This window comes from Condylura cristata, unplaced genomic scaffold, assembly GCF_000260355.1.
Source record: "Condylura cristata isolate star-nosed mole 26May11 unplaced genomic scaffold, ConCri1.0 scaffold00028, whole genome shotgun sequence".
NCBI lineage: Eukaryota > Metazoa > Chordata > Mammalia > Eulipotyphla > Talpidae > Condylura > Condylura cristata.
The window spans coordinates 14,359,480-14,386,222 of record NW_004567129.1 but is presented as its reverse complement, the minus strand read 5'-3'; the positions used below and the strand labels follow the sequence as shown (position 1 = coordinate 14,386,222).

At 48.3% G+C, this 26,743-nt stretch overlaps 1 protein-coding gene across 1 annotated transcript in view; it reads left to right on the top strand.

The window, feature by feature from the left end:
• The window catches only part of ZFHX3 (zinc finger homeobox 3), a 147,039-nt gene that overhangs the window by 111,423 nt on the left and 8,873 nt on the right, over window positions 1-26,743 (top strand). The window contains exons 5-8 of the mRNA XM_012730616.1: window positions 13,716-13,849; window positions 13,998-14,198; window positions 23,156-23,258; window positions 24,483-26,664. Coding sequence (XP_012586070.1) covers window positions 13,716-13,849; window positions 13,998-14,198; window positions 23,156-23,258; window positions 24,483-26,664 — 2,620 coding nt within the window. The remainder of the gene's footprint in view (window positions 1-13,715; window positions 13,850-13,997; window positions 14,199-23,155; window positions 23,259-24,482; window positions 26,665-26,743) is intronic.

The following is a 26,743-nucleotide window of genomic DNA, read 5'->3' as shown; positions in this document are numbered from 1 at the left end:
TAGCTCAGGGGAGTGCCTGGCCAGTTGCATGGTGGCAAAGAGGAGGGAAAATTCTTTCCTGACTCCTGCAAATGAACCTCTTTTGACCTGAAGCATAATTTTGTCTATGCGGCCTGAGTGTGTAATGACAGGCTTCAGTGAGGCACTTGGGCCAGTTTAATCTTGGAATCGATAGAGGTGCCAGTGCCTCTTCTGAGCTTTCCTTTGGATCCTCAGTGTTTTATAAAAAATATCTGCGTTTGTTCCATTTATTCCCTAAATTGAGCTGTTCCTAGCTGATTAAATGTGATGGGGAGGGCTTCCTCCCGGCAAATAAATAAATAGTGATTTCACAATTTGTTCTGTTGATTAGTAGCTGTTCATGATGCAGATTAATAATATTTCAAACGGGCTTGGATAATTGGCATTTTCTCAGCTATTGATTATGTCGTTGGGGGGCTTGTGTGGGAATGGAAGCGATGGACTAAAATTTTTTAGCTCTTTTTACATTGGAACAGGACCCCCACATGCTTGGTGAGTGTGGCTGGTGACCCTCTTCAGGCTGCTTCGCTCTAGGTGTTAGCTCTTTGACTTGGAGGCCTGGTGGTGATCTGCACCGTGGCAGCACCAGCCCCTGCACGGGTAGTGGCTGGGTCCCTACAGCAGCTGGGCTCCTGACAGAGCCATCACTGCTTCCCTGAGGGGACAGGCCTTGCCTTCAGGGGTCCCCCCAGGGGCCAGGTGTGGGTCATCACGCTCCCCTGGGACTTGGGTAGCACCCCGGTCATGAGAACAGTAAGCCTCTGGGTGAGTGAGTGCTGTTCCCTGGAACGTTCCGTGCAGAACTTTCTGTGTTCTGCATCTCCCCTGCCCAGCACAGAAGACACGTAAAGGGCTGTTGAAACGCAGCCAGTACCACAGAGGCAACAGGCTGTGTTAAATTTTACTTGACGGCAGTGAATTTAAGTATTAGTCGTTGCCCTTGGTGAGTGGCTGCTGCCCTGTTCAGAGCAGATGCAGCGGGACCAGAGGCGCTGAGCCGGCGGGGGAGGGACACGCTGCAGGTGTGGGGCCTTTGCAGCTCCGACTCTGTGACGGGCTCGACTCTGTGACGGGCTCGTGCTGCTGCGGTGCGCTGGCCCGCACAGCAGGCGCAGTGGCCCACGGCGACCTGGTGCTGGTCCTCACTGCCTCGTGTTCACTAGGCGGGGCTAGGGCTGCCGAAGGCTGGGTCCATCGCAGCTTGAGCTGGTTGGACCAGTTTGCTGTCATTTTCTGAGTGTGCCTTGCTGTGACGAAGTTACAAGGACTGCTTTGTACATATTTCATTTATCACCCCCCCCCCCGCCCCAGTCTGTGAAATAGGTACCGTGAGTGCACCTCACCCCTCCCCCACAAGCCGCCATTTTGCAAATCCACAGCCCTGAGGAGCTCAGTTTGCTAAAAGGCACTCAAACAGGTTCACATTTGCACATGGGTTCTGCAGCCTTCTGGAATTTAGGGACAGAACCTAGTCTCTTGCCAGGATGCTCGCCCCCCCCCTCCACGAGAATGGAGGTCTTCAGCCTAACCACTTGGTCCAGTGTCTCTCTCTGATCTAAGAGTGCAGGATGAATCTCGGTGGCACGACGGCTGCCTGCATGTCCAAGGGAAGGGGCTGGGGCTGAAAGCAGGTCAGTGAGGGAGAAGAAGGCTCTAGACTTGAGGCAGGAAGCTACCAGCAGACGACCTTGGTCACAGGGCTCGGCGTCCTGGAGCTCGGGGTGCGTCAGCTGAGGTGAGGACTGTGACACGCCCGCCGGGTCTGCGTGGGGTTTCCATGTTGGAGATTGCTTCCCCGCATTCAAGCACTGCAGGGGTCACAGCTACTCCAGATAAATATCAAGCACACTTGTGGGCCAGAGGGGGGTGCTAGAAGGTTCTTTGAAGCAAAGCCTCTTAATGCACAGCCATTTCCACCACCCAACTTTGTGGTTTTCTCTTTTGAACAGTGAAAATGATCCCTCATTCTCTTTTCACAGAGCAGATTTGAAAATGTGTGTTCGACACTGAAGAGCCCCCAGTGTCAGCAGCTGAGCAATCATTAATGCTGTGATTATTCAATCTATTATTAATTGCTATAAATTAAGTGATATACAATTAATGTGATGCTTTATCACCAGTAATTAGGGCAAAAAACTGCACTCTTGGCAAAGAATCATGGTATGATGAGTTTTCCCAGCCTGTAACAGCCGTGGTTCCCAGCCCTAAGCTGGGTCCGGGTAAGCTATTGTGAGTCTAGTGACCAGGGGCACCAGTGCTATGAAACCCAGACATACAAGTAGATGGGACAGTGTCCCAACTGAAAATGACAACATGATGATGCTTCTGAAACCCTTAAATGACCCTTAAATGGTTCATGTTTTGTAAACTTTTGGAATTGCAGCTTGAGTGTTGTCTGACGCAGGGTGTAAAGCCCACCTGCCAGCGTGGTGGCATCCCTGATGTGAGTCTTGGAAGGAGGCTGCTGCAGGAGGTGGGGATGCAGGAAGGCCCGGCCATTGCTACGGAAACGTGTCTGTGCGGGCAGGCGTGACTGCTGTCGAACCTGTCGTGTTTAACACGGATGCGTGGGGAATGGCCTTCTGTGCGTGAATAGTCCTGCAGACCCACTGCCTTTCTAGTTACGGAGTCTGAAGTACAGCAGGTCAGGCACAGCCCAGTGGAACAGTGATCCCCCACCCTGGTCGTTTGTGGCTTTGTATAAGTGGGAATGACATTGTGTGGGAACTTTGTGTCTGAAATGGGGTCTCTGACAGAGGTTGGAAAGAAGCTAAAAACGTGACATCTTTTTTAGTTGCCTTCATAAAGATGAGAGGAGGCCGTGCCTCGAGGTGCATTAGAGGCAGAAGCCCAGGGCTCAAGGCTGGTCTGAAAAGTTTAGATTAGCTGTGTGGCTTGTGGTCTCTGCGTCTCAGTTTCAGAATCTGTGAATGGACAGTTCAGGCTAAATGAGCTCCTGCAACTCTGAAACTCCTTAAAAATGTTAACTAGAAGAAGGGCAGTTGCACAGGGGTGTAGAATCTTGGAGACTGTTAATTTTTAGTTAATACTTAGTCTTTAGAGGAGGCACGCAGGTGACGTTGATGGCTTTCTAGTGGCCGTTGAGTTGGCCTGCAGCAGGAGCCTGGGGAAGGCGTTCTGACCCCGGCTGTTCCACAACGGCAGGGCAGGCCCACGCCCACCACCAGGCCCCTGTCTCCGTGAGCCATCAACACCGTGTCCTCCTCTGGTCTGCCACGCATCTCGGGGTGATGAGATCAATGGGGTGGCTGAGTGGCCCCCTCTTCCAGCCCTGTTGTTGGCTAGAAGCAGGCCATTTCCCACCCGCCTGTCCAAAACTTATTTTCGCCAAATTCCATGTCCTGCTGGTACTTCTTTCCATTTTCCACTTCACCAAATGTGTCTTTGCCTTTGTAATAAGGTGCCAGGCAGGGGCTTCGTGGAGCCTGGCTGGCCTGGTCCCGTTGTATTCTCATTCTTAACAAGGAAAACTGTTTTGGACTCTTTGGCTTGCCCACACAGATGAGAATTGCGTTGTTCAGCCAGCTTCTCCTGATCCCACTTACACCCTCCCCCACTTCCTCAGCCACTTTCAGTGTGACTTGGCTGCTGAAAGTCATGGTAGGCAGAATTCTGTCTGAACGGTCCAAATGCCACTTGGACTGTTTTCATGTTGGAAAGCAAAAATAGATACTGGGTGTGGCATAATATTCGGACTTGCCTGAATTCCAGTAATTCAGAGGTCTCAACTTTGAGAAATGGTTTTGTAAGTCCTAAGAGAGCCAGGGGCCATGGCAGCTGAGCAAATACTTCTTGAGCCCCTCTCTGAGGCAGAGGCGAGGCATTCAAAGTAAGAAACCTTTCTAAAAGGGCCATTCTGGGTAATCTCAAGCCTGCGCAGTATAAGGAGAATCACAAGATGGAATAGATGAAGGGCAGTGAAAAATACTGATGGAGTGAATCATTTTTCTTCACTCTAGAAAATACCTTACACATTTGCATGTTATTCTTGCAAAGGGGCTGCGCAAATGCCTTCCTTGCCATGTTTCACTTTTAGCTTTTTGTGCTGAAGGTCCTAGGCTCGTGGTCATGATTAAAGTTAAAAATTCCACAGTACCTTTCTCATGGGAGGTCAGAGTACGAGTGGGAGGCCCTCATGCTGTCCCTTGGGCCAACATCACCTCTCCTTTGCAGGCCAGAGAACTGGAACCCCAGCTGGGAGAACTGCTGACCTCAGACTTAGGCTCAAACCTCAGTTTTTCTTCAGGGTAAGGGGTGTATCAGATGGCAAAGCTAAGAACACACCAACCAAGTTACCTTGCTCTGGTATGAAGATTGGAAAAGACTTAAAATCCTCTCACTCTTTACTTGTCATACAGGATTGTCAGCTCTTTATGGGTGAGGTGATTTGATACTCACTCATTTTTGGTTTTGTTTCCTTTTTTAAAAAAGAAAAAAAACTTAAAATCTTAAGAACAGTTTTAGGTTTACAACAAAACAGAGGCAACTTCCTGTCTACCCTTTGCCTCCCTCACACACGCACAGCTTCCCCCGTGATCAGCACAAGTCACGGGCAGTGTGTGTACCTGTACGTCATAACCACCTGTTGGTTCTGTACATTTTAGTGGTTAAGACTAGAGCATGATGACATCCATCCATCGATATAAGTTTCACTGCCCCGAAAATCCTCTGTGCTCTGCCTCTTCCTTCCTGGATCCCCTTCTTTTTGTAATTCCCAGCACTTAGCAAGAAAACTATATTACTTGAATATTTACTAACAGGGAATTTGGTAAAACAGTATGACTGTTTATTCAGGTTATTCAGTTTTCTGCTTTCCAGACATTAAAACCATGGCTCAGTGGGATTGCTCCCTGCTGATTGACAGAAAAGGCTCCTTCCAAGTGTTTGTGCTTGTCCTGAGAGCCAGGCCTCTCCTCTTACTCTGTGGTGCGTGACCTCACATGGACCCACAGTATTTCCCAGAGGTGGTTCTAAAAATGAAACCATGGCAGGCCCTGCCTGTGCTTGGGGTCTCTGCGGTAGGTGTCCTGCACCTGCCTCCTTGCTAGCGTCACAGAAACCCTGTCAACAGAGACCATTATTCTGTTGACAGATGAGGAAATGGAAAGCTCATGGTAGTCAAGTAAAATGCTGGCAGCCGCACAGCCAGGATCTGAACCGAGGTGTGCAAAATCATATTCCAAGAGGAGATAGCGCCAGTCTTCATGTTTTAAAACACCAGGGGCAAGTCAAGAGTCATTCTGCTTCCAAGCCCCCAAGGCCTGAGTGTTGTCTCAGCCCCATGGTCGCGTTCTCTGGTCAAACCTGGACTAGTGAGCAGAATCCATGGCGGGGCTGGTAAGGGATTCTGCTTGGTCCAGAGGTGTGAGCAGGCTGAGCCCAGATTCTCTGTTTCTTTCCCTAAGTTTCAGTTTCACTCAGACCATTTAGAGAGCATCTGCGGAAGATAAGTTTGGAATGGAAAAAAGCTGGAAGAGTCCTTTTGGATTCCCTCCCCCGGGAGTCTGTGCCCGCCTAATTAATGCCTGATTCGATGGGGACTGCTGGAGCTGTTGTTCAGTGATGTTGGCCTGGTGCCAGAATGACCCCCATTGCCTCCTGTTTTGACCTACATCTTGCACGTCTGATGTTCCCTCTGTGAGTTAAGAGTCCCTAAGGTCCCTCCCAGTCTGGTTTTCTCCAAGTCCAGGGTTGTCGCCATCCTGTAATGAAGTGAGAGTGGGCAGTGCAGGCCCCATCCTCCCCTGACCAGGGTCACCCATCCTCACAGGATGCCACGGGCACAGCTGCAGGTGGCATCTGTGTGCAGCACAGGGCTCTGGGGGGACTGACGAGAGGCAGAAGGCAGCCATACTGAGTCACCAGACGGTCTTGGCCCCTTCGGCCCCAGCTGGGTTCACAGGGGCAGCCTGGTGTCTAGAAGTTGTTATCTAGCCTGACAGTTGATGTGGGTCTAAATGAGGGGGTGCTCGGTGCCTCTGCTGTGACTGGTTCATTCATAAACCTGACACACAGGGAGCCAGGTATCTTGGAATTGAATTGTGGGATGGCCTATGGGGAGCCTACATCAGTGTAGTTAAGCAGCCTTATGCATATTTCAACAAGGAATTAGTGCAACAGATGGATGCCTCTGATGTAGGGCTTAGCACTATTTTCTCCCCAAAGATGCAGAGCAAGCTATAGCAGCCCCCCACCCCCACCCCCGCCCCGCACCTCCTCGCCCCGCCTGCCATTCCATCCCGGGGCTTCTTTCTGGGAAGGCAGGGCCCATAGCGTGCTGCCTGCTCCTGTTTGCGGGTGGCTGACCCCTGCACACGAGGGTGAGTGTGGGTCTCTGTGTCCTTCCCGCAGCTGAAGCAGAGGGGGCCTGTGGTTGCAAGGCCAGGGAGGGAGCTCTGCAGAGATGCACCTTCCTCTTGCAGGAAGGAACGAGCCCTCTTGTGGACATGCTGTAGGGCAAGAGACGCCCAGGAGCAAGGCAGCCCATCATTCTCCTGGGTCACAGGGCTGACAACACCGAGGGGCATTCCTGTTTCTGACTTCGGAAATGTGTCAGCATTTGTATGAGAGTGAGTGAGGTCCTGGCGGGCAGCCTTATCTGATCTTTCACCTGCCACCTGAGGAGGAAAACTTCTCACTCTGAGACCAGGCGTGGCTTTCATAAGACCCTGAGTGTGGATGTTCCAACTGCCTCTTGGCAAGAGTCACTTTAAGTGGAATGTAGTCCTCCTAAGCCCCCTCGTTTATTATGAGCTGTTGGTGTCCCCCACAAACCGGGAGGGTTCCTACCAATTCCAGAAAGCCTCGGCCCTGGCAATGGTTCTCACAGTGTAGTTACTGGACCATCGGCATCACCAGGAAACCACTTAAATTCTCAGGGGTGAGACCTGTGATCTGTTTCAGCAAACTCTCCACAGGATTTGGGACTCAAGCTTTAGTTTACTGAGAACCTTGGGGCTGCCAGGTTGGTGACGTGGATGAGGCACTGAGACGTATTTCTCCCTTGAACTGGATGGCGAGCCCCGAATTTTTCCTAAAAGGTGGGCACAGCCTGGAAGAGGCATGGTCCCAAGCTTCAACACTGGAATCCTGGATAGTAGGATTCTGAGTGGAGAGAGGTGTCTGGAGAGACAGTCACCTAAACAGCCATCTAAACAGTATGGCATAACTGGGTGAAGGGCACCCAGAGCCTCTCTGTACTGTTCTTACCCATTCCTATGAATCTATAATTATTTCCAAACAAGCAAAATAATGAGGATAACACCGAGGATCTTGTGGACATTCAGAGCTGACTCTATTTCATCTTTGAATTGGAGGAGCAAACAATTAGCTGTTCCCTCAGTACCAGTTACACCCATATGTCCTTTGAAATCCTCTATGGAAAAAAAAAGCCATGTCTGATGAGGTGATGAGGCCTGTCTGCCTTGCGCTACCAGTCTAGGCTGTTTTGTTCTTTTTGAGCAGGCGGTTGTGCTTCTTTGAAGTGCTTTCTAGAGATGGGCAAGGGTAGCGTAGCTGTCAGTTACTGAGGATGGACTGTGCTGGAACCAGGAGGGTCTTTGCTCCCTTGGGCTGGAAGCAGATTCTACACCTTGGGCAGGGAGAAGAGACGCCCTGGCTTAGATTCAGCCATGGGGTGCAGACCACCCCCACTGGGTCTCCCAGTGCTTGCCCTGGCTTCACACAACCTCCTTGAGCCCTCTTTGAAACATCTTTAAGTGCTTGGTTGGAAGCAGAATGAGACCATGCATGTTTAAAGACCAAGCTGGCAGCAGAGCAGACCCTTTAACGGAACTGTTGGTTTCTGTATTAGGGGAGGAAGAGAACCTAGCCAGAAGGCTGGCCACTTACCAGGCGCAGTAGCTCCGTGGGAGATGAGTGCCACATCCGAGCCTGCCTCCCGCCCCGTGTTGTCCCTCCCCTCCCCCCGGGAAGCCATGACCAGTAAATGCCAAGGACAGGTCCACTGTGAACAACAGCAAGATGGCAAAGCCCAGAAGCACAGACTTCCCTCTGCAAACAGTACACAGGGCTGGCTGACCACAGGGAGTGCAAAGCCCACTGCGTCCTTCTCCCTGTGAGCTGAGTGACCATTTCTAGATCCAGTGATGCTTCCATGTCTGCTGTGCTGGGCTAGTCACTCCACGTTAAACCTGGAGTGTGGAGTTGGGTGATTATTTCCCCCCTTAGTCAAGCCAATGTCTCGAGATAGATAAAGGATTGCTGTAAATTTCTGGGGCAGGTGGCAAGCTGGTTTACGGAACGCAAGGCGATGAGAACCTCTGGCTTACGGAAAGTAGCATGAATTAATAATCATTTAATTGGCTCCTCCATTATGTTGCTGGTTTGGGAGATGGAAGTTTAGATGGAGGGGCTGTCAGGGGTACTTTAGCTAAGAGTCTGATGGTTGAGAAGTGGAGGCAGCAGCTGCCTTGGGCTGCTCCACGAGGAGTGTGAGGCAGCATCCCCAGCCCTGAGTGGACTCCCGGAGACCCCTAAAGGGAAGAGGATCAGGACATTGGTAAACGTCAGCCATGTGCCACGAGAAGCGGACATGCAGAAGAAGCTTCCGGGCAACAGTACCTCCTCGAGGTCCAGGAGCTGCCCAAGGAGCCTCAGGCCTGGGAGACGGGCCTGCAGCACACAGCGTCCACCACGCGCTGGCCCTGGTGTGTTGAGGGATGAGAAGATGAATTTTGTTACTGAAACGAAAAGGATTCTTCCAGTGCTTTGGTTTTCTTGGAGAGCAAGTCGGTATCTTTGCTCGTGACTGGAGGAAGTAAAACACTAGCTACTATAAGAATCCAGTCCTGTGGAATCTTAAATCTCTTTACCAGTTGTTCTTCAGCATGCTGCAGCAACTTGATGGCTTTTGCGCTGGCCAGACCATGTCACTAGGGGAGAAAGGGGCAATGAGTCCACTGGTCATCTGTGCTCCTACCAGCACGACTCTGAAATGTCCTGTGGCCACGACCGTAGTGACTTGGACTTTAGTTTGTGAATGAAGACGGGGATTGGGTGAGAATTCGTTCTAGGAAGGTGAGGTTCCAGGGGCCAAGCTACCACACTTGGCCACTGTCTAAGGCCAATACTGTATTCCTTTCTCACCTGTTCCTCAAAGCAGGTTGCCTCCTGCATGAAGCTTTGCAGCTTTGCTTTAAATTATTCTTTGTGTTTAGAACATAGAGACATTTTTTGAAAACTGCAAACAACTTGCAGTTTGCTTATATTCAGGCTGGTCCTTTTCCCTACTCCCTGTGATTAGTAGGACAGGGGGAACTTTTTAGGTAGTTGTTAGAGGTTAAGCACTTTCCAAATGAATATGCTAAAAGCACAGGCTGGTGAGGGCTTTGTCAGTGCACAGACCACCCCCACCCCCAGGCACTCCCAGGCACTGTTTCCCTTTGAGATGAGATTCCTTCCCTAGAAGGAAGACCCAGGAGAGCAAAATGGAGAGTGCTGCATAGATCTGCCCCGCTCAGTCTGTCTGTCAGTTGTAGCGAGCAGCCCATGGTGCTTCAAAGCTGAAATGGCTTTTGCAGTTCAGGAAGCCAGCTGTGACTTCCCCACACTCCGCTGCAGGGTTTGCCAAAGTGCTCTCGTGCCAGGGAGGCCAGGTGGGCCGGGCAGCTGTAAGCCCAGGCAAGTCAAGCAGGTGCTTTTCCACTCTCTACTTAGAAAGTTTGTGTGGCACGGAGTCACATGTGGCCAGGTCTTGGCAGGGCTGGGAGCCGGCACCTGTCGTCGTCACCCCATGCCACCTGCCTGGGATATGCGGGTGCCTGGTGTGTGGGTGTGTGATCTGGAACGCATGTGCACATGATTCCTTGCCACATTTTTTAGTTTTTTATGCCCTTTGAAGTGCCAGGAGCCCAGCATGGTACCTGCGAGAGACTCATTGAGATTTAACACATTTTCATAGGACATAGCTGCCAAAAAGAGAAAAATTGCTTTAACCAATAAAGTAAAAATATACCACCTAATGTTTTGCACAGTTGGATTCAAATAATCACCTTCTTCATGGACAGCTGAATTTAAATGCTGAACTATTTAATTATAATATTAAAAATAATATAACTGCATGACAAACATAGAAAATGGGAAAATGGTCCATGAGGATGTCACCTAAATATAACATTCATTTTCTTTCAGTCTTTTATTTCAATACCTTTTTTCCCCATGGCTATATCATGGGATGATATACATTTTATCTATTTTTCTCCTCCAAATACCATTCCCACGGAGTTTTTGCCATATCGCTTCACAGGTATCATTTTCAGTGTCTTCTAATACCCAACAGAACGTCCACACCATTGTCTGTTGAACAAGGCCCCGTTGTAAGAGAGCTAGGTGTTTTTCCAGTTCATCTGGCATTGTTGTAAACACCATTATGGTAGCAACCCTTCAGATCGCTTGTTTTTTTCTGTTGTTGTTGCCAGCGTAAACCCAAGGTTCCCGGCACTGTCCATCTGCGGCTTGTCTCGAGCGCACCTACTTCCATTTCACCAGCATGACACCATACCAGCCTTACAGTGACCTGTAGTTGCTGTTTTAAATAGTGTTGTACTGATGGGGCATCTCTCTTGCGATGTAAGTTTTAAAAAGTTTTCAAAGCAGAAAAGCACAGTACTTCCTCTCTTGGTATTGTCACAGCCTCAGTCTACGCCTGCCAGGTGTGTGAGCAGCAGAATAGCCACAGAAACAGACTTTGTGACTGTGCTCCTTTTGAAGTCGGTGAGGGGGGAACTTACAAAGCCTCAGGCGGTGGCCTGCAGTGACCCTTGCCCAGCTTGTTGATGGAGAATGTGTATAGCTGTCTGTCCATCTACAAAAACCATGTAGACTTCAGTGCCATCTCTTGCCAGATGGACAGTGAGCCAGGAGGGGGCTGGCAGCCCGGCTAACCTCACTCTTCAAGGTGGCTCCGTATCACCCAGGGGAACATAGTGGGGCTGTAACTGGGTATTCAGAGACTGTTAAAAACATGGCTCTGCTCTAGAGAAGGGGCCTGCATGCCCAGCTGGCTAATGTCTACTTCCTCAACTTTGATCTTGTAAAAATGCAGGTTGTGCTGATTGGGAGGAAGATGAGTCTCAGGAGTTCCTACAGCAGTGGATGCAGCATTTCCTATTACAGCAGGACTTTTGTTGCTAGGGAGAAAGAGGAATGAATGAGCGAGTGCTGATTTGATTTTTTAAAACATTTTATAAGAATGCCTTAGCTCCAGCTCACAAAGGAAGCTTTAGAATTCCAGAGCAGTTTGAGAGTTTGGGGGGGAAAAAAAAAGGTAATAAAAGTTCCCCTCTCCAGGCAGGGGGAAAGAATAGTGGATTCTGAAACCAGACTTCTCACCTCTGCCACCTTGTCACAATTCATCACGGGCTCAGCGTCGAAGGAAAGAGGATGGTCCCTTTGGTCCCATGAGGAAGCTGATGCTGCACTGGGTTAGATACTGCGCTTTGCTTTTCAGCTCTGAATGAGTGCGATGAATTGGGTGGTCTCAGCCTCAGTGCCCATTCACTCACTGCCGAGAGCGCACAACTGACAGCCACTCTGAAGGGGAGGAACAGGCAGATGAAGGGCATTGCCAAGGTAGTGTCATGGTCCTATAAAGGCACGGTTGCTTCAGGTCTTGCTGCCTGACAAAAAGACGAGGGTGAGTATCTGGAAGAGGACCTGTATCTTGGTTTGCCTCTCATGAAGGAGAGAGCAGCTCTGGCCTAACTACGGCTCTGAGCCTAACTGAACATAAGTTGGAGGTGGAAAGAAGGAAGGGAAGGGATGGCTACACCAAACAGGCATCGAAAATATCACCTGGTGTGTTGTCTGTCCACCCCATCTTTAGAGTACACTTGAGGCTCATGTATAGGAGCTAACCAGTAAGCAAAAGTGAAAAATGGTGGAGAATAAGACCCTTTTGGGAGCGGGGGCAACTTACTTAAGTCCTTGAAACATTAATTAAAGACTCCTGTTGTGGGGCCCATTACACTGGCAGGTCTGAGCCTGCCACACACAGTTCCACAGGATCCGGTCTGTGGGGGGCCAGGAGATGGGAAGTGGGTCATGGGAGAACCGGTGTAGAATGTTACAGCACCTAGTTAATCAGCAGCCAGTCCATCACATTAAATATCCAGCCGTCATGTATTACCTTTCAAGTGAAAATGAATAACTCCCATTAAGAGCAAAATGGGTTTGAAGTCGATTCGAGACAGATTAAAGTAGTGTTATGAATGTGTGTGTTGGGAGGAGGAGGAGGAGGGAGGGGTCTGTGTGTAATATGCTTGTCCTTGTACTTTTTAAATAATAGATGTCGTACAAAGTTATGGAGACCAGGTTACCAAGATACTAGGGTTACAGGTCACAAGATGTGCATTCTGGGAAAAGCATCAACTTCCTGGAATATTTCCTGCATTTAGCAATATTTTTCTCGAAATTATTTTGTGGCCTTATGATTTTAATGAATAAAATTGATTTTCTAAAATTGTTTATTAAAGCACACGTCTATAATGACAGCATCTTGGTATCCATGTCAGAACAAATTTCAAAGCTGAGCATAAAGTGGAAACAAAAGCTAGATAACTAGACAGGGTGAGGCTGAAAGTAGTTTGACCTAAGTGTAGAACTTTGACTTTCTGAACAAGTACCCTCAATGTGGAGTCAAATTATTTTTTTGATGAAGGCAACATATGTTTTCTGACACCATTTTCAGGAGTATTTTTCCTCTGAAGTTCTACAAAATTATGAAGCTTAGACTTCATGTGCCGAGTCAGCGAGTGGGCTAGCCCACAGGTACTGTTTAGGTTGGGAATGAGCACATTCAGCCACGCTGGGGTTGCTGGCCAGGGAGGAGATGCCTTGGCCTGTCCCCTCTCAGCCCGGCTGTCTTTCTATCAAAATCTTTCATATCCGTGGCCACGCTTTGGGTAGCTCCTGACACTTGCTTTTCCATACCCATTGTTTGCTACTCAAGCCTCATGTGACTCTCCTCATTAACTAGTGTTTTTGTTTGTGTTATTGGTGGAGTGAGGAATGGGCTATGAGAACATGTCTTGGGCAAGTAGATTGAAAACTTGCTCTCTTAGCACTCACTATGAATAAACTTGGGTCTGTGGTACAGACTAGCTTGGAACTTGGATTCATGCCTCTCTTCCTCAAGAGCAAGCTGCTACGCCCAAATTTGACCTTTCCCTGTGCACTAGGATATAGTGATCTAACCTTTCTCGGGTCACACTGCCTGTGTTGCCTACAAGGTGCCAGCAGCTGAGGCGTGTCTAGTCCATCGATGACGGAGAGTGTGTCAGGGTGAGCTGTGGCTGGCAAAGCACCAGGTGAAACTCTCCACCCCTTCAGCCCCAGTGCCCCAGCTAATTGCGCCCTGATGGGGGGAAATCAGCACAAACTGAATGTGGTGTGATCCAGCTTGGAGCCTCTCAGTCCACTGCTCTACCTCGTTTCTACTGTCAGTTGTTAAAGTAGCAACAGAAATTCATGGAGGAAAAAAGAAATACTTCTTCTCCAATATGCTCATTAAGTCAGTCTGGTCGCTCACCCTTGAGTTTTGGTGTTTCAGAAAAATCCTGGGCTCTAAATTTGTTGACTTAACACCCAACACAAATTCTCTGGGAGCTGGCCTGGTCTGGCTGCAGCGTTACGTCCTCTGTTTTTCCTTCCAGCATCGTCCAGCCAAACAGAGAAGGACCTGACAGACTCTCCTGCAACTGCCAAGCGCATGTCCTTCCCAGGTAGCTCAGAACCTCCTCTCTCTTCAAAACGACCAAAAACAACCGAGGAGACCAAGCCAGAGCAGGTGAGGCCAGCAGGTGGGACTGCGCCAGCGGCAAGTGCCATGCTTGCTGGGTGCGGGAAACAAACTCTCAGGTGGGTGGGTTTGGGGCAGACGCAGATGCTAGTGGGAACTGGAGATTCAGCCAGAGGGCTGGGTGTGTCCCCCACAGATGTACCAGTGTCCCTACTGCAAGTACAGCAACGCCGACGTCAACCGGCTCCGGGTGCATGCCATGACACAGCACTCAGTGCAGCCCATGCTTCGCTGCCCCCTGTGCCAGGACATGCTCAACAACAAGATCCACCTCCAGCTGCACCTCACCCACCTGCACAGCGTGGCCCCTGACTGCGTGGAGAAGCTCATAATGACGGTAAGGGGGCCAGGAGCAGGGCCCGTGGCCTCTCCTCCCCAGGGGTCAAGGCGACAGCCCGCGGGGTGAGTGAGCGGTGTCCGACCTGGGTCCCGCTGCCCCGGCAGCAGACCTGGTGTGGCTCTGGCACAACTGTGGCCCAAAGGGCTGAGGACTTCCATGGTCCTTCCTGATCACCGTTTCTCCTTGAGGGGTACGGAGGCCTTGCTGAGCTGACTGCTTGTAGAAGAAATTGCTGTTCAGCTGCTCCAAACCTTCTTTGGGCAGGTCATCTTCATTTTTTTCTGCCTCTTGACAGCCCTGTTAAAAAGGGGAAAAAAAAAAAACCAAAAAACAAAAAACTCTGCCACATTTGCATTAGTGGCTAAGAAACAAGCTCATAGGAAGTTCACTGACTTGTAAGTAGCAGAATTGAGATTTGAACCCACATTTTCCAGATCTAGGAGTATCACCCTAAAATATGGGCCACATGCATTGATTGGGTCCTTTTCTTTTCAAAGCAGTAAAGTGGTGATGTGGGTGTCAGGCGTTGATTCCTGAGCAAGGGTTTTGCGTTTTGGACATGATGTTGTTCCATCTGCAGGTTTTTAAAGTGTGGTTCAAAGTGGCCTCTGTAAATATGACCCAAAGGTTAGTACAAAGATTTAAATCTAATTGTAAAGTGAAAACCTTTCAGAATACTACAGAGGCTCCTGATGTCCTACTTTTTGATCTGTGCTGCGGCTGCTGCACAAACCCTTTCCTAATCACCAGAGGAAAAACCACCAAAGAGAATTATTTTCACCTCTAACTTAGCATTATTTCAACAGTGGAGTGAGTAGAAGTTAATTTGATTGCCTTTTCATGTGAAGATTCCCAGAGAGGTACTCTGCTCAGAATTCCAGTTATAATGTGCAGGTCACAGACATATAATAACCTCTAGGCATTTCCTATTCCATTTGGTTATGCAAAATTAATAATGTTGTAAGTGATGTTTAGTCGTGAGGAACATATAATTGATGGTGCATCGAGAGAACTTTAGCAGCCAATGGGAAATTCAAAGGTGACCTAGCATGAGTTTCATTTCAAAGATCTTTCAAGTATAAATTCACTTTCCATGAGTATTTTCAAAAAGACTGGTGAACACTTGCAAGGCTTTGTAAGTGGAAACCACCTTCTGTGGATGGATGGGTTTCTGTCACAGGTTTCCTTGACATTCTCACCAGCCTTGGAAATAACTGGACGTGGGTTGTGTGTGTTTGTGTGTGTGTTGAGGAGGGGGGTGTTTCTCAAGCCTCATCGTGTTTCCTACTGATAGCTTGGATCCATGGGAACCTGATGATGTGGGAATGGGGGCATTTCCACTAAAGTATGTTTTTCTATTACTCCGGTGATTCTGTTTCCGGCTCCATATAACAATATGATTAGGAAATGGGGGCCTATAGTAATTTGTATGCCATTTTCACTTCTACATCTCTGGGGACTAGAGCAAGAACCTCACTTCCATTGTTTTACTTTTGTGTGAAAATGGCACATCTGGTGGTCATTGTGAACTATCTTCTTTTACCACTAGCTATCAACAGGATGTTCCTGCTGGTTGCTCAGGTTACCATCCGTCCTTGCATATTTCTAGGTATCATCCCAACTGGCACCTTCTCGAGTTGTGACTCTCCACCTTTTTGGAGGCTGATGAAACTATTCAGGATTCTCACTAAACAGTTACCTGGTTAATTGTGAATGCAGTAAAGTTCGACAACCATAGTTAAGACCTCCCTCAAGTGTTCTGCACGTAACAGAATTAGGTGCACAATGCTGGGGAGAACAGGGCCACCCTAAAATTAACCAGTGGAACCAAACTAATAAAACCTGTTCTAGAAGAATCCCTGGCGGCATAATTACATAGGAGAAACAGGTGTCCTGCTGGGGTGGTGCTTGGCACCTTATATATATAAATTAATGCTTGTGTGCCTCATCCTTCATAGCAGACAGTGGAGCTGTTTTCTAGACATTCTGAAAAGTGTGCAAGTTGTGAAGGTGATTTGCTAGCAACAGGAGAAAGCAAATGGATTCAGAAGTTGAAAGCTATGGGCAGTAGCCTCACCCATGTGTGAGGGTTCTGCCCTTTACTCACAGGTGTGTGCAAGGATGAGTTTGTGCTGGCTCTGTATGGGCTGGGATGACTGCATTGCTCTTGGTACCCAGGAGGTTTTTCGAATTGTGAGGCTGGTTTGTGCTGAGCCCAACAAACCACCTTGAGCCTTTAGCAGGAAAAGTTGAGTGGGCAGGGTTAGCGGGGAGTTGGTGGCCACACTTCAGGGTGAACCCAGACTCATGTTCAGACATGTTCATGTTTGATTCTTGTCTCTTCCCAGAAGAATCAAAACAGACACCACTGTCCTTCCTCTGAAAAGTTTGGTGTTAAAACAGAATTTGCACTTGTTTTACAACTAAGTGATTTTAATGAACCTGCGGTTAAAATTACACCCCAGAGGGTATTTTGCTATAATTTTATTAGAAAGCTGGCCATGGGGAGAAAGTATGGGTTAGGTTTTCTGAGGATCTATCTGCTTGCTCACAGGCAGCCAGATCAGGAGGCTCTGACAGTGCGGTGATGAGAAATGCCCCCTCAAATCAGAGCTCCGTTTTCTAACCTCTATCACTGAGGAATGACCAGTCTATGGGCATTCATCCTCCAAGGGGAGAAAGTCACGTCTGCTTTGTCCCTGAGTGGCCAGGATAAATGCAGTGAAGTAAGAATCTTCTTCCTTGCCAAATGCATTGACAGAGTAGCTGTCTTTGGAACCTGGAAAGGAAAAGCTGGCAAAATCCACCAAAAAGACAATTCCTGGCAGACATGGGGTGTGTCCAGGGAGGCTAAAGCTATAAATGCTGGCAAATATTTTTTTGCTGTCTGTGTTCGAGGTCTCAGGATCTGGCTTGAATTGGTTTTCAGTCCCTCTAAAAGCAAATTCCACCCTGATAAATGGAAATAGATTACTTTCTAAACAATGTCTTTCGTTCAGTTGTAAATGGAGAGTGTTTTGAGGAGGCTTCATTTAATAATACCTTATCAGACAGCTTTCAGGAACCTGCAGTGTCTAATATGTCTGTTGCTATGGTAACCGCTGCTTGCTTATGCTCTGCATCTCATATCTGTGTCTTCCATGGGCCCCCTTCTCTTTACTGATGAAGGGGCTTGAAAAATATTCTCCACTGGGAACAATTGCTGCTCCGCCGTCCACTATGGAAACTGCACCCCCAGCACTTTATTCTCCGTGGTGTACTGGAAACAGCTCCGAGTGCACATCATGTGAAAGGGGGACATTTATAAAGCTGAGGCAGTGAGACCAGTGTCCTGGCAGACCTGAGTGAGCAGCCCACCCCTGACATCCAACCGCGCACCTATTCACAGAGCAGTAGAGACCGCAAGTTGGTGGTGGGGCTGCAACTGCTGTTGTGCGCCTTCGTTGTTTCCATTTTTGGAGAAAGGAGAGGTGCCGGCCTGGGGAACATGTCTCTCGCCCCAGTGAGACTGGGGAAGACCACCTACCATGTATTTCAATACTCTTAAATTATTCTAATTGATCACTGTCGAGCTAAGTGACAGGATACAACCACCAGCTCCTGGAACATTAATATGGGGAAATTGTCTTTGTTCTTTGACGACCTAACAAAATATGACCTCACAGTGGAGATGGCTGAGTCACCCAGGAGCACCTTTTCCTCTAGCTCTTCTTTTCTCCCTGGCCAGTTCTTTATTCTGTGTTTTTGCACATGACAGATTTCCCTTCTCCACTCTGGCTCCGCACTGCCTGTGGGCTCCCCTCTGGAAGCAAGTTATGTCTCCTGTGGGCTTTTGGTCTGTGTCTCTGTGTTGGTGGGGATGGCGCTCTGGGACAGGCCGGCTGCTGTCGCGCCCCCCCCCCCCACACACACACTGGGGCTCTTGGGTGGTCACTGGCCCTGGGGTTGTTGCACCCGCCTGGGTACCAGCTCTTTCACTTTGTCTCCATCTCAGAGGAAGGTAATGAAAATAATCGGGCTTCATTAATTCCAAGCCCTGTGAGATGATAGCCATTTGGAGCCTGTTTGCCAATTAGATGGTCTAAATTAGAAGTGACCTTGGTGTACTGCCACTGCTTGCCTCTCTGAGTCTAATGAAGCTTTTCTCTCCAATTCATTCTCCTCCTCAGCACTCTTTTCTCACTCTCTCTCTCTCTCTGTGTGTGTGCATGTGCAAACTGTTCTCCCACCACCTTTTTTTTTTTCCAGTTTTCCTCATTCTTAATGAGTTTTAAAAAGCTAGTTCAGGGCTACATTTGTCTGTGACTCACATGAATGTGAACATGGCCCTGCAGTTTCTCCTCATGGGTTGCTTGTTTTTTTTTTTAAAATACTGTATAATCAACCACACAGAAGATACTATAGAAAGGAAATAAGACAAAGACAGCAGTCAGTTCCTCTCTCCCCCGTGGTCTGGTGCCCCAGTCCACGTGGGAAGGGAGCAAAGAAAGGGGGACACCAAAGCCTGCAGCTCTGCTGAGGGGTGTTGGCCCAGCAGCCAGGTATCCAGGAGAGGGCATGAGCAGCGGCTCTGGACACACCACAGCCAGATGCTCGGCTCTGCAAGCAGCTTGGTTTTAACTTCCTGTTTGTTTTGGGAACAGAACTGACTCCTCATTCACTGGACTGGATAGACTGGCCAGGTCTCTGTCTGAGCTGCTCAGTCTATTGATTTTCACTGAGAAGGGTCTGAGGCGTCCTTAGGAGTGTAGGTTTTGGCAAATCTACACTGTTACTCAGAATACTGAACCTTTCGGAAAGAAGCCTTATTTAGGTAAGTAATGCCCGAGCCTTAGGGGTGAAGGCCTGAGAGAAACCACTTCTTCAAAGAAAATGTCTTTGCTTTCTGGTTATATTTTCCTGACCCCAGGGAGATGGCCTCCTGCTCACGGTGTGGTATTTGGCCATTCTGTATCCATGATCCAGATAAAGCAAGGAGGGAACAATCCTCTCTATAATTCTAGCTTCCTTCCCAAAGAAATACTGAATGTGGGTGATCCCTCCAAATGTCAGAGTGGGAAACCTGTCCCTCATTTAGGAAGCTGGGTTTTCTAAGGTGTGCTCTTGGGGCTTCAGGATACACACTTACTTTATGGAATCTTGAAATGCATTAAATCACAATCCAAAATGATGATGAACCAAACTAAGTGGAGACAGGAACTAGATATTGAATGAACCTGTATCACCTCTCCTGGTAGTTCAAAAGAACAGTTAGCGTGCATCCCTGTATTTCCTGCCAGACTGTGATTACCTGAAACTGTTAAGTAGTCTGTGTGCAAATATATTTCTAGACATCTGCAACTTCCATCAGAATTCCTCAGGAATTTACTCCAGGTTGTGAGCTTCCTGGGGACAGGGACAAGCATGCAGCACAGGGAGCCTGAGCCCTGGATGCAAAGCCACTTGCGACTCTTCCTTCCCCAACAGCTACTCTGGGATTGCTGGAGCATGAAGGTTTCCAGCACTGGAGCAGAACTCTCCTGTCTGTGGTGTTTAACACAAGATCCATTTGCTTATTTGTAAGCTATAAGAGCCACTGTTTGTTTTCTTACGTCTAGCAGCACAGTTCAACTGGTGGTTTCTGCCTATGTTCCGGTCACCTCCACATATTGTGGGAGGAGTATAGATACCTTAGCTAACGCAGGGTGGGAGGAACAAGTGGCAACCAAGGCCAATCTTAAGACCCAAATTCTACAGTCTTGTTGAAATGTTCTTACAGAAAAGCTTACTTTGTATCAAATGTCTATTTGAATAGTGTTAGTTCCCTGGATATCCATGAATATGGGGAACATCACAATGTGTTTGGTGGTGTTGGGCGTAGATTGTTTGGAAAAGCCGTCTACAGGGATGATCTGCAGCAGGTGTAGAGAGGACTGCTTGTGCGCCATCGTCTTCTGTCTGGCCTTCAAGTGCATGGGTAGGCTAGAAGAGGACGTGAGAGGCAGGGGAGAGAATGACTACACAGAATGTGCCCAGCGCAGTTGAGCATCAGTGGGAAGGGCAGATACACCACTGTCCATCAGAGACTGAGGCTGGGGGAGCCTGACCATCCATAGTTTGGTGGCCATTATGACTGGAAAACAAAGAGGACATGCGGAGTGTTGAAGGAACACAGCTGTTGGCCCTCTTCTTCCTCAGTGAGATCTCCTGGCAGGAGAGGGAGGAAAGGACATGGGTGCTTAGTGTCCAAGACACCCAATGCAGAGGTCCCACGGGCATTTCTACAGCCTTAGGGTTCTGCTTGGGATGCTCCTCCTTGTCTTTACTAGCTTGTCAAAGGTTTGATCTATGAAAAAGGTTTTATTTTAGGACGAAGTTGGAGGTACTCCAAGTAAGATGCAGGTAGATGAAAGTAATTACTTAAACACATAGGGGCAGACTTAGAGGTTTGGTGGCCCAGATTAAGATGCAGAGGAGCATATGAGGTTGATGATTATATTTCGGGGAGAGCTAATTGATGGAAGGTGAAGGCAGACAAAGAAGCGCTGCTTACTGCCTTCTTGAATCCCAATCAGGAATTATGATTAAAGTCGAGGCGAGACAACAGAGGGCTGATGAATTGGTGTCTTTTTTTTTTTTCTTTTTTGCCGTCATTCACACTTGATTGACTTCAACCTTTCAAGTGCAAAAGTCTCTCTTTTCCATTATTATTCATAGCCATCTGAGTTTTTCTAATTAAAGTGTATGAAAACAATTACTGATCCGTCGTACTGAGTCTGTTAGAGGGGATGTCTGCCTTACTGTAATGCGTATGAAAAGCCCACAGTTTTCTATAATGATGTGCAGCTGAGGTGTTAGATAATTTTATTCTTTTTTACTCTGTAGGGCTTTTTTTTTTTATTATTTCTCGTGATTCATTTTTCATAATTCCTAAAGATCCCAGGAAAGGACTGCTCCTGCAGCTACAACCGAGAAGGAAGGTGGGAGGGAGTCTTTTTTCCTTTCCCTTTCTCCCCCTCTTGCCCCCAACCTCGTGCTCTCCCTCAGCTTAGGACTATAAATTAATCGGTGACCTTTCACTTCTTGGATTCCCGCTGGACTCCCCAACCACACTGGTCAGAAATGCTTTCTATTAAAAAGAAAATAGATGGAATGAGTTTGGCAATCTCTGCTCCACTCCTAACGATTCATCAACAGCTACCCTTAGCCAGCTGTCGACAAGCTTTGTGTGTGGTGCAGATGTCTGAGAGCAGGGATTCATGTCCCACGCACCTGCTCTTCATAAGCGCTAGGTTTCTCAGAACCCTCTCTGGAGTGCCTGTTGCTTAATTTTTGCACCTATTGGCATCTGTGATGCTGAGATTATTCTGATACTCCTGAATATTGGGGAGTTGTCTGTGGTGTTTATGAAGCAGTTGTCTGGGTTTCCTCTAGGATAAAGCCTGTTGCTGATGGTTCTAGTAAGCATGTCAGCAGCTACTTTGAACAGAGCTGGGGTCTTCGAGCTAATAAAGTATATATATATATATATTTTTTTTTAAAGATTTATTTTTTTTATTCATACAGAATTGGGGTACAGGCCAGAGATGTGGAGGGTGACAGGATTCACCAGAGACAGAGTGGGGAGCAGAGCAGGCAGATCGACGAAGTACACTGCTGAGGGGAGCAGCAGGCCGGTCAGGAGAGGTCTGCCGCGCCATGTGGTCACCTCCAGGGCAGGCGGGAATCGAACTCATGCGGAAGTGGCTTTAGATTCTCGATGCTGTGCTTTAACCCGCTGCGCCACCAGGGAGGGCCAAAGTGTATATATTTTTAAGTGCTATTTAATTTTGATCAGACTTTGCTATAGGCGGTGAGGTATGGTTACCATCATCCCGCTTGTCAGGAGTACCTATGGCCTCCTAGTGCGGCTGGGCGCCCTATAATCTAGGTCACTGCATAGCTCAGGCTGTCATTAAACTACAGACCATTTCTAATCCATCTGGGAAAGACCATCACTGACTACCTTTTTACACGGTAGTGGGCAAAAGAGAGACCGTACTTCTTTCTAAGCAGACTTATTTCTCACATGGGGGGCTTATCACATTAATATAAGACAAATGATAACTTGTTTGGATAAGCTTCTAGTCAGATGGCAAGGAAGTCTGGAGAAATGTCTGAAGATCTGACCTAAAACCGTAGCTGTTTTGATCCCAGCTCATTCTGGAATTGCTGTAATAGGAAGCAGTGACCATGCGAAGGTGGATTACCCTATTGAGAATGCTGTGCATGGCTCCCTCTGTGCCTGGGGCATTTGCCAAAGGTCCACAACATCAGAAAAAAACTGTGGCCAAGACTTCAGGCTTTAGTGAGTCGTAACAAATGTTCGTTGACACTTGATGTCAGCTTGGAAAGGGTTACAAAATGTTTCCTGGAAAATCTGCCAGTGTGTTTGCGTGTCCTTAGCCTTCCCTTTGTTCTCTTTCCTCTTCTTACCCTTTCCTTTGCTCTTATTCCCCTCCTCTTCTTGCCTGAATACATTTGAAAACAGTACTACAATGCTCCCTGCTTCAAGATTACAGTGTACTTTACTAGGTATGATTTAATTAGGGCCCTTATTATGTTTTCAGCAGCTTAAGGTGGGCCTTTCAACTTATCTACCTAATTGGTTGCACAAGAAGTTTCACAGCCCATGACAAAACATTGTCAGTGATCAAAGTCAAAATTCTGCATAAAGGAAAAATATTAATAATAAGATTATTCTTCAAGTGTGCACTGCTAATTATGTCCAGAATGTAACCGTAGAAACACTTTTGACTGATGTGAGCTTTGTCTAATAAACATGAATCTTCAGTGAGCTATGAAAAGTGACACCTCCAGCTTTTACACAAGTGAAGGCTAATTTTGCTTATTAAATAATTTTTACACATTTCCCTATATTATGTCTCTTTCTTCTCGATTTGACTTACCTTGTTTCTCTGCTTCCCACTCTCCAGGTAACCACCCCTGAGATGGTGATGCCCAGCAGCATGTTCCTCCCAGCAGCTGTTCCAGATCGAGAAGGGAACTCCAGTTTGGAAGAGGCAGGAAAGCAGCCTGGTCAGTTATGTTAATTCTTGATCCTTGGGAATGGAGACAAAATGAAATTATAGGCCAGAATTTTCACAGAGTGCGGGGTGGGGGTGGGTAGCAAGACTCCTTGCCAGTGCTCCTAACGGATCAAGACACGAGGGGTGCTGTCATCAGCTACTTCACACTCTAACTCTTGGCAGGTATTTGTACATTATTTACTTGGTGTGAAGAGAGAGGAAGTCAGGTGAGAACAAGTAGAGCTTTGGTTGGCATGTCCCCTCCCCATATACTATTGTGAGAGTGGACCCGACCCATTATCCTGAATGGCTGAGCCCCCACCACTGAGGACTCAACTGCAGGGACTCATGGAGTACCTGTGTGGTTTTGGGGCACTAGACTAGTTCTCATCTGGGGCTCCTGCACACAGCTCTTCTGAGATCGCCCTAGGACACAGCATGGAGATGCATTTGGAAGGTCCTTTGTGGACATGACTGTGGGTGCCGCTAGCTAGAGCTTCACCAGACTTCCGCTTCTCCTTCATATTTCACTGTGTGCAGGGAAGAGTTCAGGCAAACTACTGCCCTCCTGCCTGATATGACTTTTTCCATATAAGGCAGTGGGCAGCTGAACTGAAAAAAAAAAAAAAGCAGAATAGCAGGTGTGACTTCACTATTTAAAAACAATCGGTATATTTTAATGATTGGACACTTGAATGTTCATTACTTATTGAGTACAGAGGAGCATCACAAGTCACATTGTAACATGAAATTGAGAAGGAACGTCAAAAAAAAAAAATCCCAGAACTTCATAATTATGACAGGCAGCACTCCATAAGTTCCCCACAACTTAAAACAGCATTCACATATTCTACAATTCATATCCACTGTGCTAGATTCCTCTATGTATAACAAACAAAAGTAAAAGGGGAATCTGGTCTAAGAGTGATTTTTGAGAAATTCAAAATCAAGCAACTGAATACCATTTAAAGACGGATCTGTGATATGATGCAGGGCTATATGATGAGTTAAAACTTTTTGTATGTCTTTATGTTCCCTTTATTTGTGCGTTCTCCTTCATAATCTGTATAGATGCTGCGTAGATGCAGAGCGCCTGTGGAGAGAGGCTGTGTTCAGAGTGGGCATTTCCCTCATTGTTTGCACAGTTTTGCTACCTTAGGAAAACTCCTCTGGGTGCTGTCCTTGGGAAAAAGCCACCTTTATCACTGGGCTTGAATCTTGTGTTTGTTTACAGAAACTACAGAGGACCTGGGGAAGAATATCATGCCGTCTGCCAGCACAGAGCAGAGCGGAGATGTGAAACCCTCTCCTGCTGATCCGGGTTCTGTGAGAGAAGATTCAGGCTTCCTCTGCTGGAAGAAAGGCTGCAACCAGGTTTTCAAAACTTCTGCTGCTCTTCAGACGCACTTCAATGAGGTTCATGCCAAGAGGCCTCAGCTTCCAGTGTCGGACCGCCATGTGTACAAGTACCGCTGCAACCAGTGCAGCCTGGCCTTCAAAACCATTGAGAAGCTGCAGCTCCACTCTCAGTACCACGTGATCAGAGCGGCCACCATGTGCTGTCTTTGTCAGCGCAGTTTTCGAACTTTTCAGGCTCTGAAAAAACACCTGGAGACAAGCCACTTGGAGTTGAGTGAGGCCGACATCCAGCAGCTTTATGGCGGCCTTCTGGCCAATGGCGATCTCCTGGCAATGGGAGATCCCACCCTAGCCGAGGACCACACCATCATCGTGGAGGAAGACAAGGAGGAAGAGAGTGACCTGGAAGATAAGCAGAGCCCAACAGGTAGTGACTCTGGATCTGTACAGGAAGACTCAGGCTCAGAGCCAAAGAGAGCTCTACCTTTCAGAAAAGGCCCCAACTTTACCATGGAAAAATTTCTAGACCCTTCTCGCCCTTACAAGTGTACTGTCTGCAAAGAATCTTTCACTCAAAAGAACATTCTTCTAGTGCACTACAATTCTGTGTCTCACCTGCATAAGTTAAAGAGAGCCCTTCAGGAATCAGCAACTGGTCAGCCAGAACCCACCAGCAGCCCAGACAATAAACCTTTTAAGTGTAACACCTGTAACGTGGCTTACAGCCAGAGTTCCACCTTGGAGATCCACATGCGGTCTGTGCTGCATCAAACCAAAGCCCGGGCAGCCAAGCTGGAGGCTGCAGGGGGCAGCAGCAATGGAACTGGGACCAGCAGCAGTGTCTCCCTGACCTCCTCCACCCCAAGTCCTGTGAGCACGAGTGGTAGTAACAACTTCACCTCCACCAATCCAAGCATAGCTACAGGCTCCAGCTTACTGAGCCAAGTGCCCACTGAAAGTGTAGGGATGCCACCCCTGGGTAATCCCATTGGTGCCAACATTTCTTCCCCGTCAGAGCCCAAGGAGGCCAATCGGAAGAAGCTGGCAGATATGATTGCATCCAGGCAGCAGCAGCAGCAGCAGCAACAGCAACAGCAACAAGCACAAACACTGGCTCAGGCTCAGGCTCAAGTTCAAGCTCACCTGCAGCAGGAGCTGCAGCAGCAGGCTGCTCTGATTCAGTCTCAGCTGTTTAACCCCACCCTCCTGCCTCACTTCCCTATGACCACCGAGACCCTGTTGCAGCTGCAGCAGCAGCAGCAGCATCTCCTCTTCCCCTTCTACATCCCCAGTGCCGAGTTCCAGCTTAACCCCGAGGTGAGCCTGCCAGTGACCAGTGGGGCCCTGACTCTGACCGGGACAGGCCCTGGCCTGCTGGAAGATCTGAAGGCTCAGGTGCAGATCCCCCAGCAGAGCCACCAGCAGATCCTGCAGCAGCAGGGCCAGCTGCCTCTGTCCCAGAGTCACTCGGCCCTCCTACAGCCAAGTCAGCACCCTGAGAAGAAGAACAAACTAGTTGTCAAAGAGAAGGAAAAAGAAAGCCAGAGAGAGAGGGATGGCACTGAGGGGGAAGGCAACATGGGACCAAAGGAATCGCTGCCAGATGCCTTGAAGGCCAAAGAGAAGAAAGAGTTGGCACCAGGGGGTAGTTCTGAGTCTTCCATGCTTCCCCCACGCATCGCCTCTGATGCCAGAGGGAACGCCACCAAGGCACTGCTGGAGAACTTTGGCTTTGAGCTGGTCATTCAGTACAATGAGAATAAACAAAAGGTGCAGAAGAAGAACGGGAAAACCGAGCAGGGAGAGAATCTGGAAAAGCTTGAGTGTGACTCCTGTGGCAAGCTGTTTTCCAATATCTTGATTTTAAAGAGTCATCAAGAGCATGTTCATCAAAATTACTTTCCCTTTAAACAGCTGGAGAGGTTTGCCAAACAGTACCGAGAGCACTATGACAAACTGTACCCCTTGAGGCCCCAGACCCCTGAGCCTCCGCCCCCGCCGCCCCCACCTTGCTCTGCCTGCTCTGGGCGTGGCAGCTGTCCCCGTCCCGCATCCACATGGCGGCGAAGCTGCCGTTGGCGATCTCCCACTCGCGCCAGACGCTGGCGGGCGGCACACGTGAGGCCCAGCACGGGC